The sequence below is a fragment of the Antedon mediterranea genome, chromosome 1, assembly GCF_964355755.1.
Source record: "Antedon mediterranea chromosome 1, ecAntMedi1.1, whole genome shotgun sequence".
Taxonomy (NCBI): Eukaryota; Metazoa; Echinodermata; class Crinoidea; order Comatulida; family Antedonidae; genus Antedon; species Antedon mediterranea.
Genome location: NC_092670.1, coordinates 40,912,300 through 40,923,814, shown reverse-complemented (window position 1 = coordinate 40,923,814; position 11,515 = coordinate 40,912,300). Strand labels below are relative to the sequence as shown.

The 11,515-nt window shown below is 32.5% G+C and overlaps 1 protein-coding gene across 8 annotated transcripts in view; it reads right to left on the bottom strand.

Moving 5' to 3' along the window:
* Window positions 1–848: 848 nt before the first annotated feature.
* LOC140040280 (twitchin-like) overlaps window positions 849–11,515 on the bottom strand; it is a 61,106-nt gene continuing 50,439 nt past the window's right edge. For 3 of the 8 annotated variants that reach the window (XM_072086088.1, XM_072086122.1, XM_072086104.1), the window contains 13 exons: window positions 11,219–11,418; window positions 10,903–11,040; window positions 10,050–10,095; window positions 9,889–9,963; window positions 9,678–9,777; window positions 8,972–9,262; window positions 8,774–8,816; window positions 8,316–8,454; window positions 7,941–8,124; window positions 6,470–6,532; window positions 3,819–3,863; window positions 3,548–3,655; window positions 849–3,115 (listed from right to left, as the gene is read on the bottom strand). In XM_072086088.1, coding sequence (XP_071942189.1) covers window positions 2,925–3,115; window positions 3,548–3,655; window positions 3,819–3,863; window positions 6,470–6,532; window positions 7,941–8,124; window positions 8,316–8,454; window positions 8,774–8,816; window positions 8,972–9,262; window positions 9,678–9,777; window positions 9,889–9,963; window positions 10,050–10,095; window positions 10,903–11,040; window positions 11,219–11,418 — 1,623 coding nt within the window. In that variant the 3' untranslated portion in view covers window positions 849–2,924. Of the gene's footprint in view, window positions 3,116–3,456; window positions 3,483–3,547; window positions 3,656–3,818; window positions 3,864–6,469; window positions 6,533–7,940; window positions 8,125–8,315; window positions 8,455–8,773; window positions 8,817–8,971; window positions 9,263–9,677; window positions 9,778–9,888; window positions 9,964–10,049; window positions 10,096–10,902; window positions 11,041–11,218; window positions 11,419–11,515 lie in introns of all 8 variants that reach the window. The other 5 variants (XM_072086095.1, XM_072086140.1, XM_072086130.1 and 2 more) reach the window with 4 other exon arrangements.

The following is an 11,515-nucleotide window of genomic DNA, read 5'->3' as shown; positions in this document are numbered from 1 at the left end:
AACCCATTAGTCAACTCTGCGCATGTTTATTATGCTATAGTAACCATTTATGTCAAAAAATAAAAGAGTTGAAAATCGGCAATTTTTCGAAAATTTCCCTGTACTATAGTACAGGGATTTTTTCAAAAAAATTGCAAATTTTCGACCTTTTTATTTTTCAATAAAACTGGTTACTATAGCACAATTAACATGCGCAAAACCCATTAGTCGACTCTGCGCATGTTTATTATGCAATAGTAACCATTTATGTCAAAAAATAAAAGGGTAAAAAATCGGCCATTTTTCAAAAATTTCCCTGTACTATAGTACAGGGATTTTTTCAAAAAAAATGGCCAATTTTCAACCTTTTTATTTTTCGATAAAACTGCATGGTTACTATAGCACAATTAACATGCGCAGAACCCATTATTCGTCTCTGCGCATGTTTATTATGCAATAGTAACCATTTATGTCAAAAAATAAAAGGGTAAAAAATCGGCCATTTTTCAAAAATTTCCCTGTACTATAGTACAGGGATTTTTTTTTAAAAATGGCCAATTTTCGACCTTTTTATTTTTAGATAAAACTGGTTACTATAGCACAATTTTCATGCGCAGAACCCATTATTCGTCTCTGCGCATGTTTATTATGCAATAGTAACCATTTATGTCAAAAAATAAAAGGGTAAAAAATCGGCCATTTTTCGAAAATTTCCCTTTACTAAAGTACAGGGATTTTTTTTAAAAAATGGCCAATTTTCGACCTTTTTATTTTTAGATAAAACTGGTTACTATAGCACAATTTTCATGCGCAGAACCCATTATTCGTCTCTGCGCATGTTTATTATGCAATAGTAACCATTTATGTCAAAAAATAAAAGGGTAAAAAATCGGCCATTTTTCGAAAATTTCCCTTTACTATAGTACAGGGATTTTTTTTAAAAAATGGCCAATTTTCGACCTTTTTGAAAAAATCTCTGTACTGTAGTACAGGGAAATTTTTGAAAATTGTTTTTCATGTTTCTTGTATTTTTACTTTAGTTTTAAGTATTAATTTAAGAGGGAGAATATTCAATAATAATATCATTACGGTGTTCACATCTCTATTCCAGCAATAAAATTAATACTCTAATAATAACTAAACAAGTTTAAGTGAGTATTGAATAAAATAATTATTGACAATTATTCGTAGGGCAGTACCAAATTATTTTATGTTTAAAACAACAACATTACACAGCTTGATGTGCAATTAACACCATTGTTGTGCACTTGAATGGGTTTCCTACCCTTGCTAGGCCTAGGATTGTTTGGTCGTTTGTTGACATAATTAACACTAAAGTAGTTGTGTTTATAAAATCCATATAAATATAAACATTCATTATTTGTATAATATCAAACACTTAAAAAGTCGAAATTTGGCTATTTTTCGAATTTGAACAAATTTCGACCTTTTATTTTTCGATATAAACTGCTTACAATATGAAAAATATAAACTTTTTACAATTAAACTAGTAAAAAAAACAAAAAACAATGCTTTAAAGTTTGCTTTTAGTTTCTTCTGCAACCAATATTAATCTATACTACATTGTCTATAACAAACATATTGGCATAATATCAATGTAAGGAGCAATAATGAGTACTCTATATTGAGTGTGTATTTAAAATGCTGTGATATTGTATTCATAAGATGTCTTAGTGTCTACACTATAAAATTCTATGAAATTGTGATGTTCCCATATATGGACATGATGATGTCATAGCACTACCATATGTGTGCACATCACTACTATATATGGGCACATCACATTTTTTTGTCACATAAAGTTTGATAGTGTAGACAGAGCATAAGGGACCATGTCAAATTATCTACTAAAATTTGTATGTGTGTTGCTAATTGCAACAATAACTTGCTCTACTGCAGTAACTGCAGTAAAGCAAGTTTGACATGGTTACCTAAAAAACATCCTTTTTCTTAATCACTTAAAAGGGTAATGTGCAGGGGCGTAACGCAGAGGCGCGAGTACCCTGATTTAGGAACCCTAAATAGCCCTCCAATGTTGGAGGTCTCGGGTGTTTTTAGCTCCCATAAGCTCTGGGGCCCTGGGTTTAGCCAGTGACCACTCATAGCCATCACGTCACTGGTAATGTGTGTCCAATATAATTAGCTCAGTATCCAGATATTCATGACCCAACTAGTATATGCAGATGTTGAGACTGTTTTACTAGGTCACGCATGAAAATGAAAGGTCGTTAATATTTGTGACATCATCATATTTTAAATACTACATTAATGTGTAGCATCTTTATACACACTGTATACTAAACACACATTATCAACATTTAAGTTTTTAATTATAGGTACTAATCTAATAATAGAACTTGGTTACTCCATGGTACTTTATTTCCATGGTAACAAAGCTAAGACACAAATTTTATATTTCTTTGATTATATCTAGCAATGGTATAGAGCACTAGACAATCTAGTAATCTCCTATTTATATGTTATATACTATATATATCATAAATTAATATTAATACATAGATAAAAATATATATTTAGTAAAGTATGGACCATTAGAATATCAATTTTGATTGATTCACTGCATGTAATTTGCATATACTTTGCATTTGCATAATTGTAAATGTTGTTCTGGCCTATACACAAGGATTACTTATGGAAAGCTGTGTAGTTGATTAAATATGAAGATATTGTATATATGTAATTCTTATATAATTAAAAACATTCCATTGAATATGTTAGTTATTAAAATTCAATACACTACTGCCTTTAATAGGCAGCCTATACACTGTAGCAAAATACACCGGCATCATGGCCGCATTCAACGCATTTTACACAATCTTCAGTGAAAAATTCATTAATTTTGCTGAACCTAACTAATAAATTAAATTAAATATTTATATAAATTTAAGATATTGCTACCAGACTTAACTGGAATCCTGTTTTTGAAGTGAGAACTTAGCTTGGCATTCTCCAAACTTGTTCTTTGCTTTGATGGAGTAGTTACCAGCATCAGTTGCTAAGGTTACAGGAATCTCAAGACCATAAACAGCGCCCTCTGATGTTAGGATGATAGGCTCATTGTGTTCAACTACAACATTATCTTTGAGCCATTCAACTGTAAATGAATACAAATGAATTATAATATAATAATTATAATTAGTACATTTTTATCTAATGACGATATATAATGTGAACACAACCTTATAGAATAACTCCAAATATTAATGGTGAAACAAGCTATGCTTAAAGAATGCTATAACAATAATACTGTAAAAATAATAATAATCATCATCAGTGCGCACAACATTATGTGTCAATATCTCAAATCTTTAAAGAAAAGAAATTACATGATTTGTTATTTTAATATGTAAATGATTACATTAAACATGATAATGTGTATTTAGTCATAGTACACACTGCAGACTAAATTGAAGCCTAAGTAAGTGTATTACTTACCTGGACCTCAACATAATGTACTTAAGCTGTTGGGATAAAAAAAAAGAAGTAAAATGAAAAGAATGAAAAATAAACAACTTGATCAACTCACAAGACGTTGCGGGATCGGCAAGTTTGCATATTAATTTTACTCGTTCGCCTTCCTTAAATTTTTGTGATTTTGGCTTTTCCATTATAATTGGACCTTTGTAACTTGGTTCTAAATAAAATAATTTTTAACGAGTCATCATTAGTGAAGTGTTGAGGGCATCATGCATGTCAGCCTCAACAGTTTTGAGTCACCCTCATTAAACAAAGTTTAATAAAAAAACAAATAAAACTGTTAACCTTAACAAAACCATATGAAAATATAGTAAACATACCTGATTTAGCTGGTTTGGATTTAGGAGTTGATGATTTAGTTAAACCTGAAAATGCAAAAATAAAACATAACATTAAGTATTTCCATCAACCAATTAATTTTCTTTTAGATTTATAAAATGTTTTCAATCTGCATGATTAATAAATGATTTAAGAACATATTAAAAAAGTATTCCTAGTATAATTCCTATAACCATGTTTTTAGATATACACTAACAAATTGTTAATACACATTTTAAAATTTTACTTTTATATTAAACTATTAAATACTGTCCTCAAATATCAAAGAAGTATCTTCATCTAGTTTGGTATCTATAATTTGGTAGTGGACCAAATATATAACATGTAAATGGGTAAATTTGTCTTTAAAACATCAAATATACAGAATAAACACATCAAAAGCTACAATAGTAATATATATAGAAACACAAATAAATATGCTTCAATATTAAGCTCTGTCTATACTATCAAACTAGTTTGAAAAAAAAGGTGTGATGTGCCCAACTATGGTAGTGATATGCCCAAATATGGTAGTGATATGCCCAAATATGGTAGTGATAATGACATCATTGTGTCTATATATGGGCACATCACATTTTGTTGGTAGTTTGATAGTGTAGACAGAGCTTTAAGATTGACATCATAAAAGCTTGATCAATAGCTTGATTGAATAATTATTAAGAATACAATTTAAAAAACAAATATAAAATATTAGTTTAAGCAGATTAAATATAAATAGATATACAATAGTATTATTTACAATGTAAATTTAAAATATAATTGTTCCCTTTTTTCAAAATTTGTTCAAAAAACAAAAAAGCAAACATCCCATCCTCTGGGATCACAATCCATAACACAACATGTCATTGAACATGTCATGTCTGTGTACGTACTTGTGTATATAAGGAGGGACGACAGTGAACATGTCATGTCTGTGTACGTACTTGTGTATATAAGGAGGGACGACAGTGAACATGTCATGTCTGTGTACGTACTTGTGTATATAAGGAGGGACGACAGTGAACATGTCATGTCTGTGTACGTACTTGTGTATAAGGAGGGACGACAGTGAACATGTCATGTCTGTGTACATACTTGTGTATATAAGGAGTGACGACAGTGAACATGTCATGTCTGTGTACGTACTTGTGTATATAAGGAGGGACGACAGTGAACATGTCATGTCTGTGTACGTACTTGTGTATATAAGGAGGGACGACAGTGAACATGTCATGTCTGTGTACGTACTTGTGTATATAAGGAGGGACGACAGTGAACATGTCATGTCTGTGTACGTACTTGTGTATAAGGAGGGACGACAGTGAACATGTCATGTCTGTGTACGTACTTGTGTATATAAGGAGGAACGACAGTGAACATGTCATGTCTGTGTACGTACTTGTGTATAAGGAGGGACGACAGTGAACATGTCATGTCTGTGTACGTACTTGTGTATAAGGAGGAACGACAGTGAACATGTCATGTCTGTGTACGTACTTGTGTATAAGAAGGGACGACAGTGAACATGTCATGTCTGTGTACATACTTGTGTATATAAGGAGTGACGACAGTGAACATGTCATGTCTGTGTACGTACTTGTGTATATAAGGAGGGACGACAGTGAACATGTCATGTCTGTGTACGTACTTGTCTATAATAAGGAGGGACGACAGTGAACATGTCATGTCTGTGTACGTACTTGTGTATATAAGGAGGGACGACAGTGAACATGTCATGTCTGTGTACGTACTTGTGTATATAAGGAGGGACGACAGTGAACATGTCATGTCTGTGTACGTACTTGTGTATATAAGGAGTGACGACAGTGAACATGTCATGTCTGTGTACGTACTTGTGTATATAAGGAGGGACGACAGTGAACATGTCATGTCTGTGTACGTACTTGTGTATATAAGGAGGGACGACAGTGAACATGTCATGTCTGTGTACGTACTTGTGTATATAAGGAGGGACGACAGTGAACATGTCATGTCTGTGTACGTACTTGTGTATATAAGGAGGGACGACAGTGAACATGTCATGTCTGTGTACGTACTTGTGTATATAAGGAGTGACGACAGTGAACATGTCATGTCTGTGTACGTACTTGTGTATATAAGGAGGGACGACAGTGAACATGTCATGTCTGTGTACGTACTTGTGTATATAAGGAGTGACGACAGTGAACATGTCATGTCTGTGTACGTACTTGTGTATATAAGGAGTGACGACAGTGAACATGTCATGTCTGTGTACGTACTTGTGTATATAAGGAGGGACGACAGTGAACATGTCATGTCTGTGTACTTACTTGTGTATATAAGGAGGGACGACAGTGACGGAATTGTTTGAATCTAAAAGTTACTCCCCAGAAACTGTTCTTAAAACCGATCAAGGACAACTATGCTCCAATGTTTTTACACCATTAATTATATATATTCACAGGATTGTAATTGTTTGTTTACTGTGGAGTTGCTTTGCGTCATGGTGTTGAATAATTGGTCAGATGTTTGGCCTACTCTGACGTAATTTATACTAATATAAGTACATTGAGAATACTTGTGAAAAAATTCACAGTTCGCAAAATCTTTTTAGAACAGGGGTACTTGTGTCTATTGGTAGTAAAAATTAGAAAGACAACGTTTAACTTACTGCTATTAGTCACGTCAGAGTGAGTAAACGTATGAATTAATCTTCTACCGCTGACATCCCATGCTGCCACAGGTAAACAAAGTTAGCCAATCAAACAACAGATATTATGACACATATATATTATTATATTATACAAATATATTATAGAAACAGTCATGCAGACATTAAGCTCCTGTCTACACTATCAAACTAGTTTGACAAAAAATAGTAGTAATAAGACATCATCGTGTCCATATATGGGCACATCACATTTTTTTTGTCACAACGTTTGATAGTGTAGACAGAGCTTTAGAGATAGATTGGTCAATAAAGTAGATATGAATATACAATTATAAAAAAATGTAAATATTTTATATAGGGAAAAGTATCCATAATGTATTACAGAACATTAAATATTGAGTTTGTAAAATAATATGAAAAAGAAGACATTGCATTCACAAAACACATGCAGGTTATAAAGACATGCCAATGCACATTTATTAATGGTCTACAGAAGCAGCAACTAGCCGATTCTCAATACTGTATCTATGGTTTATCCAGTATCATAGGCAGATTCTATAATACAATATCACATATGTATCACATGTGATGCCTGTATTATAGGCCACAAGCCTCACATAACCTTAACATAATACAGGCATCACATGTGTACATGTGCGACACTGTATTACAGAATTCGCCCATGATACTGAACAGATATGTGGAGATACAGTACAAAGTATCAGGTGCAGCAACAACAACCAACTGCTTTAGTTTTACTTATCCTGAGAAAGCAACATACCAGCTTTTTCTGAGTTTAAATAAAGGAAAGTAAGAGCAGGCAATTAATGTGGGATCTAACATTGTTAAGCATATTTATATGAGAAATAGAGGAATGATAAAGGAAGAAAAAGAAACTTGTGAGAAAAGAATGGAAAGGAACTACTTTATCTAAATGCTCTCAGGATTTGAAGAAGTCACTCATGTTGATTGTAACCTCAACATTTCACTATTTCTTTGTAGCACAAACCTGCATTCACTACACATTCACTGTGTATTCTTATGCATTACGAAAATCAAATTAATTAAAAACTATAAAAGAATATTATTATCTATTTTTAAAAATGAGAAAATTATTGCATATTATAGTATAACACTGTAGTTATCCTAAAAACAACCTTTTTCTCACACATAGGGTTTACCACCCAACCAATACTGTGGTAAAGAATTATTTACCAGCCTAAAGACCAATTTACACAGATGAGCGGTAAAGGTAAGCGGAAAACTGTGTAGCTTGTCCCACGTAGAATATGTCTAAATGGTCATAAGGAATAACATAGATTTTAAGTTTTTATTACCATTACCGCTCGTCTGTGTAAATTGGCTTTTAGTTGGTTTTTCATGTTTAGGAATATTCACAGATAGACTTCAGTTCCAGTGTAAACCAGTAAACAATGGGTTAAATTAACCCCAAAATATCAATGATATTTACCTTCAACGGTAACAAAACATTCTGTGATATCTTCTCCAAGTGAATTGACTGCTTTACAACTATACTTGGCAGCATGTGATTCTTTTACTTTACTAATATCTAACGTACAAAGTCCTGATGAATAACCAATACTATATTCAGAACTATTCTTTGTAACTTCTTTATCATTCACAAACCACGTAATCTAAAAAGAAATATATAAATGTATAATATCAAATCTGCAGATAGTACTGTTTCGATCTTATTAGATGTCCAGTGCAGCTCAGGTTTTGATGATACAGTATGTACTGGCAAAATACGTTTATTTTATTGACTCTCACTATACATGACAGTATTGTCATATAACACATATGTAATACTCATTACAGTGCTTACCTTAGCTTCTGGAATAGCTTCTACAATACACGATAATTTAACAGTGTCGTGTAATTGAATATTTCTGTGTCGCAATCGGAAAGTAAACATAGCTTTACAATCACGAATCTCTTCTGCGAATACTTTAAGAACAAACGTCCTGTAAAATAACAAGATTAAAAGAGTAACATAGCTTTACAGAATCTCTTCTGTAAATACAGTAGGAACAAATGTTCCGCAAAATAACAAGATTAGTTAAAGAATAACATAGCTTTTACAGAATGGTCTTCTGCAAATAGGAAGAACAAGATTAGTTATAAAGTAATATGGCTTTACAGAATCTCTTCTGCAAAATATTTTAGGATCCTGCAAAATAACAAGATTAGTTATAAAGTAATATAGCTTTACAGAATCTCTTCTACTATGACTATGAATGTACTTGAAATTCTACATTTTCTTTTGTATATTTGAAAATTTACCTTTTAATGCTGGCTGAATCATCTTGCCTTTTAAGTGGATCAGCTAAAACATAATTTTGAAAGCGCAAGTTAATTCAATAATTATTAGAGATAGAAAATTGCTTTAACATTATTTGTAGGTAGTAAATTGCAATATATGGAGAAAGGGTTTGAATTACTGAGAAACTAAGGAATAGATAAATGTGAATAGAAACTCACGTAAAACTTCTAATTTAACTTTATGTTGAATGTCTCCAAATGAATTCTTAGCTTTCACTGTATACTCTCCAGCATCATCCATGGTACACACACCAACCTGTAAACAGTATCTAATTCCATCTTGTTTATTTTTATGTTTCAAACTCTGTTTCAATTCTACATCACCTCGCCACCATGTAATCATAGGAGCTGAGGCTGCTGCTATTTGACATTCCAGCGCAACATCCCCTCCTTCCTTCACCATCATATCATGCGGACGCTTGATAAACCTTGGCCTAGCATCCTTCCGACCTATAAAACATTTGTAAAATTACAATTTGCGATACTGTGGTTGTATTCTCCACGTCAAACACTTAAGTGAAAGATTTCTCTTAAATATTAATTTTTAACTTAATTCAATAAATATTTGAGAATTTCCCTTAATTTGTATTCACTTAGATAGGATCTTAATTTGTTTTGTGTTTCACTTAGCCTAAGTGTGAAAGGTGAATACGGCCACTGGATTTTAATGCATAGTGCATGGCCTAGTATTAATGTTAATTATTTTATTATAACATAATACTTTTAATATCTCATGAGCCTTAAGATGAGAATGGTCTCGCAACGAAGGTGACTTAGTGGCACTGTTTTAAGTCACAACATATATACTTAGTCAGGTCAAATAAGATTCTTATCTCATATATCAACTGTTAAATAATCAACTTACTAATGCCACAATCTGCAACAAAGTCGTTCTTAAGTGGACGTCGACGTCGATGACCACTGCTGTCACCCAACCGTCCAACACCTACAACTGCTGTACCAGCCTAAAAAAATAAAAAACGTTCAATACTTATTTACATAATTATAAGTTATTATGTTATTTTGAATAAAACACTATTCTTTTTCCTTAAATTAACAGTTACAAATGCACTTACCAACCATGGTCTACCTTCTAATAAGGATCGATGTCGATCCGTTGGAATCTTAGTTTTAGCTCCTCTACTTGGATCCTAAAAAACAATGTGAAATAATTAAATGATATCATTCTATCTAGATTGACTGATTACATTTTTTTTAAAGAGAATGAAAAAGTTACCTTTAACCAGGGATGTTCTAGTGCTTCATGAGCTCCCATTCTTTTACTGAAATCAAAAAGAAAAAATCAGGATAACTTTAAACTTAGTTATTATTATGTGTCTGGACTTATTAGTTGTTGTTATTGGCTTAATAATAATTAAATGTAAATAATATGACTTAGTAATAAATCAGTTTTCAATTCAAAGTAACTGTCTACAGTTCTATTATTGCTGTTATTACTTTCCTTTACTATTATAATGAATTTACTATTATAATGAATTTACTATTATAATGAATTTACTATTATAATGAATTTACTATTATAATGAATTTACTATTATAATGAATTTACTATTATAATGAATTTACTATTATGTATTTTCCCTGCGTATTGCGACCTGAGACTTGCTGTCATATGTGTATAACTTACTCCGACTTGAGACTTACTGTCATATGTGTATAACTTACTCCGACCTGAGACTTACTGTCATATGTGTATAACTTACTCCGACCTGAGGCTTACTGTCATATGTGTATAACTTACTCTTTCCCTGCGTATTGCGACCTGAGACTTACTGTCATATGTGTATAACTTACTCTTTATCTTGCGTATTGCGACCTGAGACTTACTGTCATATGTGTATAACTTACTCCGACCTGACACTTGCTGTCATATGTGTATAACTTACTCTTTATCTTGCGTATTGCGACCTGAGACTTACTGTCATATGTGTATAACTTACTCTTTCCCTGCGTATTGCGACCTGAGACTTACTGTCATATGTGTATAACTTACTCCGACCTGAGACTTACTGTCATATGTGTATAACTTACTCCGACCTGAGACTTGCTGTCATATGTGTATAACTTACTCTTTATCTTTGATAAGTAATCTTTCAATAAAGTCTTTAGCTTCATCTGAGATTGGTTTAAAAGCATCTTTATCAAACTGCCATTTACAATCCTTTATTTTGTCCTTGTCGGCATCAAAAGGATGTATACCACTTAATCTGTAACAAGAAGTAACAAACTTAATAATCTTCAAGTTTCTTTTATGGATTCTTGTGCTCGTAATTGGAAGATTTTGAAATGTGATGACCTATGACCTACAACATATGCATATTGCGTTGCTGGTCTTACAATCCAAATGACATGTGACTAGGTCATTGGAAATTAAAATAAACTTACAGCATATAGCAGATAACACCAACAGTCCACATATCAGTACAGAATCCGACCTCTGACCCTTCAATGACCTCTGGCGCTAAGAAATCTGTGCTGCCTTGTGCTAACTTTGCTCTTTGATCAGGATCTAGCTTGGTTGCCATGCCATAGTCAATTAATCTGACAGCATTGGTACGTTTTGTTTCAAATAAAACACTTTGAGGCTATGAGGTACAAAAAAAAACAATTCAAGACACACTGTAAATTGCCCAAACCAATGAAAATGTAACCTATAGGATAAGTCACACACTACCATACCCC